General features: G+C 32.0%; 1 protein-coding gene across 3 annotated transcripts in view; it reads left to right on the top strand.

Annotated features, from left to right (window-relative positions):
- Slmap (Sarcolemma associated protein) overlaps positions 1-3,891 on the top strand; it is a gene marked incomplete at its 3' end in the record, with an annotated part of 47,284 nt that extends 43,393 nt beyond the window's left edge. For all 3 annotated transcript variants that reach the window (XM_067044725.1, XM_014436576.2, XM_014436574.2), the window contains 2 exon segments: positions 169-281; positions 3,729-3,891. In XM_067044725.1, coding sequence (XP_066900826.1) covers positions 169-281; positions 3,729-3,891 — 276 coding nt within the window.
- Positions 3,892-4,125: the final 234 nt, after the last annotated feature.

Genomic DNA, 4,125 nt, shown 5'->3' with positions numbered 1-4,125 from the left:
GAATTAGAACTAAGTTAACTAACAAATTTATAAATATTATAAAGAGAATTGAGTATTATATCCTCATATTGTACTGAACACAATATATATATATATATATATATATATATATATATATATATATGAAATGATTATTACTAGTTAGTAAACTTAGCTGTTATGTTTCAGAAATGGATAGTGAATCCAGTGAAACGATTGAGAGCTGTGATACAAAAGAGGACTCAACTCAACTTATTGCAAAAAATAGCGATAACTGTTTGATCGGACAAGAAAGATCAGAAGTGAGCGCTTTCCTATTATATCATAGAACAGTAGTCTTAAGCATGAGATACTATTTATTATTGGTGTAGAATCATCAAATACTTTCTTTCGTAAATGATTGATGAAATTACTTGTATTAAAATATACTTCAGTGTGTTATTTTCTACTCCATTTGTATTTTTACAAGTAAAACTTAGTTGTTTTGGAGGTTTTTTGGTAAAACTTAGTTGTTTTGGAGACTTAAAAGTGAATATTTCATTTTTTAACATTGCGTAACCTTGTTTGATTCTATACATACATGTTCTTATTTCTGCTACCATAGTGAACATCACTTTTGACAACTTTTTTAACCGAAAATTTAGGCATTTCAAAATTGTATTTAATCTCCATAGAGGGGAGGATAACTTTGGCGTCCACCTAGACCTTAGACAAGGTGGTAAATTATTATTGGGTCATTTCATATGGAATATCCGTTTTTATTTTTTCTGAAGTTTGAAGTGATATTAGTGGACTTTTGTTGTTTACCTCATTTATGTTTGCAAATTATAATGAGCTGTTATTAATCCTCTCTTTTTTGGTAATATTTACTATCATTCCAATTGATTACACTTTATTTAGTATGCCACAAAATATGACTATGAAAATAATCTTTTTTATGAGTTTTAACTAGGGCGCTCAGCAGCCCAAGCTGCTGGAAACATTATCATGGCATTGGGGGAAGGGTGTTGTAATGACTGCATCATTTGCCAGTGGTTTGAAAAATTTATGGGTGATGAGAAATTTGGATAATCATCCTACAGGAAGACCTCCACCATCAATTGATAATGATAAAGTTAGGCTTACTGTCTAAAAATATTTTACTAAATGGTTAAAGGACTTGCAGCACAACTGAATACAAGTGTATCAACAGTTTCCCAGAACTTAAAGACCATTTTTAAAGTAAAAAAGGTAGATCTATGGGTGTCTCATGAACTTAATGAGCGGCAGTAGCTAAAGGTAACCATACGTTTCACTGCTTACTTGGTAAAAAAAGAGTCTTTTCATGAAAGGATAATCTATGTGTGATGGAGTGAGGATTGTATATGACAACAGGTATCTCTCAGGTCAGTGGATAAATATCGACAAAAGACCACCAGGACACAAGCCAGAAACAAATTTACAATAAAAAAATTATTAGTTTCTGTATAGTGGCCAATGGCAGGAATAATTTATTTCTCTTTTTTACCTAGAGGTGAAACCATCACATCCACATCGTACTGCAGTGAGATGGACATAATACATCAAAGACTAGTCAAAAACCAACCTGCAATTGCATAATTGTAAGATACCTATACTCTTACACAACGCCAGACCTCGTGTTTCATGGCAGGCTGTGAAGAAACTAAATGAGCTGTATTTCAAATTCTTTCCATATCTACCTTATTCACCAGACTTTTTTTTAATATCTTTATGGAAATTTACAACTATATTATATAATAATTATATATTATATAATAAATTCAGTAAATTTGATCTTAGTTAAAATGGAGTGTTACAGGCGTGTAGAGCAACTACCCATTGGTAGCACTCTAATGACATTTTACATTAGCTGGTCTTGTGGCCATCTTCTTTTCAGGCACCTCACAGGATTGTCAGGAATGGAAGTGGATGCAACGTTAGAAACTAGGGAGTTTGAGTGGTTTGGGAGTTTATAATGGAAGGAGTGATATCTAATTCGGGCTAGATCGGTTACATCGGGAACATTAAGGTCTTTATATATGATTTTATTTGTGACAAAGTAAGGAGCATTGAGGATTTTACGAAGGATTGAATGCAAGAGGAATTCGAAGGTTTTTTGGAGTCCCAAAGCTCAACTCCATATGTCCAGATTGGCCTTATGACAGTCATGTAGATCAGTCTTTTGTAATGTATTGGAAGTTTAGACCGTTTGTCTAGTAAATGCTGTAATAGTCTAAATTGACGTGCAGTTTCGTGTCTTCAGTTTTGTGTGAGGGTTTCAGGTTAATCGTTTGTCCGAATGTAGTCCAAGGTAGCGGATCTGTTCGACAGGGATAAGAGTAACATTATTAAATGAAACTGTAGGGCAGTCGGTAGGTTTACAACGAAGGGTAAAGGTGATTTGATGGGATTTGTTGGAATTTATCTTAACCCTCCAATTACGACACCATTCTTCGAGGGCTGTGATATGAGATTGGAGAGTTTGGGATACAATTAATGGGTTATTATTAACTGCAAGCACACATGTGTAATCGGCATACGTGGTGTGGTACGATAGTGTTAGGATTGGTTGGAATGTCAGCTGTATAGATGGTATAGAGGATGGGACCAAGGATACTACCTTAGGAAATTCGCCAGACTTATCTCCAATAGAGTTCCATCTCAAAAACACATTTTTTCCCTTCATTTCTTCATAAAACTCTGAATTTTTCAGTTAAGATTACCATTTTAGATATATCAGTTGGACATAGATAGTGCAAATTTAAATAATTTTCTAGTCAAGAACTTCATGTAAAGAAAATCCAAGGACAATTACCTATGGAAATGGGGCACACCACATCTGTCTCCAGCTTTCATTTAGATCATGGAACAGAATAAAATTAATGAACTTGGGCATATGATTATGATTCTTTTGCATGGCATAAGTATGATTTGGGAATTTGAACCCTTCAGAAGAAAACATTTATAACATATAATATCTTTGTGCTTAGTATTATGAAAATTTGGTTAGCAAATAGCAACTCCTTAATTGCATCTCAATCTACAAAAATATACTAGAGGTATGTATGACAAGGTCACTTGCTGAATTTGAATTCCAGTGGTCACTCTATTAACAGACTAGGTTTTAATTTTTAAATTTCGAATTCTTTTTCAGTCAGCTAATACAAATACCATAAAACATGAATTACAGGAAGCAATAAATAGAATTAATAACTAGTCTTAATTTCTCATCCGAAAAAACTAAATGCCTCCATTTTAGCTGAAAAAGAACAACCTCCCCATCTCCTGAACTCCTTCGAGGCAATTCTTTGATACCATCTACAAGCAACCACAGATTTCTGGATATCATATTTAATCGGAAACTAAATTAGGAAACGCACATTTTAACATTAAAATCAAATTCTACAGACAAACACACACTAATAAAACAATGTCAGACTAGTATGCTCGAAATGTCAGTGTTTCCTTCTTTGACCACAAACCTTCTCCTCTCCAACCAGCTTCTTGAATTACTTACATATCCTACACTGTAACTATACCTGCACCATTAAAAAGATAAAAACTTATTATTTATTATTATTATTACTTTAATATTTATACTTCCTTATATTTACGGTGATGTCTTATTGGTAAAGGCATCTCTTTGATCATATTCTGAGAGATGTGTACTTCCTATTTTTTATCTATCTTTATAGTAGCACTAAATGTTAGTTAGTGGTACATAATATTTTATTCTTTCTGTTTCATAGAAAGATCACAAGTATTGTGAAGAATGTTCAGTTATAAAGCAAGCCTTAAAAGAACAACTTAAGCTTCATAGTCAGTATTTGAATGAAAACTCTGATGTTCCTGAAGGTTTTCAAAACAATTTGAATAAAAAAAACCAAGAACAGGAAGAAATCCTTCTTAGAAGTAAGTACCTTACAAATTAAATGTTTGCTAATAAATTATTGCTTTCCGTAATAACATAAATATCTAATAATATATATAATAAAATATCTAATTATATAATATATATAATATATAAGACTAATAAGTCTTGTATTTATATTGTTTTATTAAACAGTAATCTTTTGTTTTAAAAATATATTTTGATTGAAATAGGTAAGAAAATAATTTTTCTTTAATCAAAATCAAGGTTGACCA

This window comes from Halyomorpha halys, unplaced genomic scaffold, assembly GCF_000696795.3.
Source record: "Halyomorpha halys isolate HHAL.00 unplaced genomic scaffold, Hhal_1.1 Scaffold1991.1, whole genome shotgun sequence".
Classification (NCBI taxonomy): domain Eukaryota; kingdom Metazoa; phylum Arthropoda; class Insecta; order Hemiptera; family Pentatomidae; genus Halyomorpha; species Halyomorpha halys.
The sequence above is the reverse complement of the archived record's forward strand: the minus strand, read 5'-3'. Positions and strand labels throughout refer to the sequence as shown.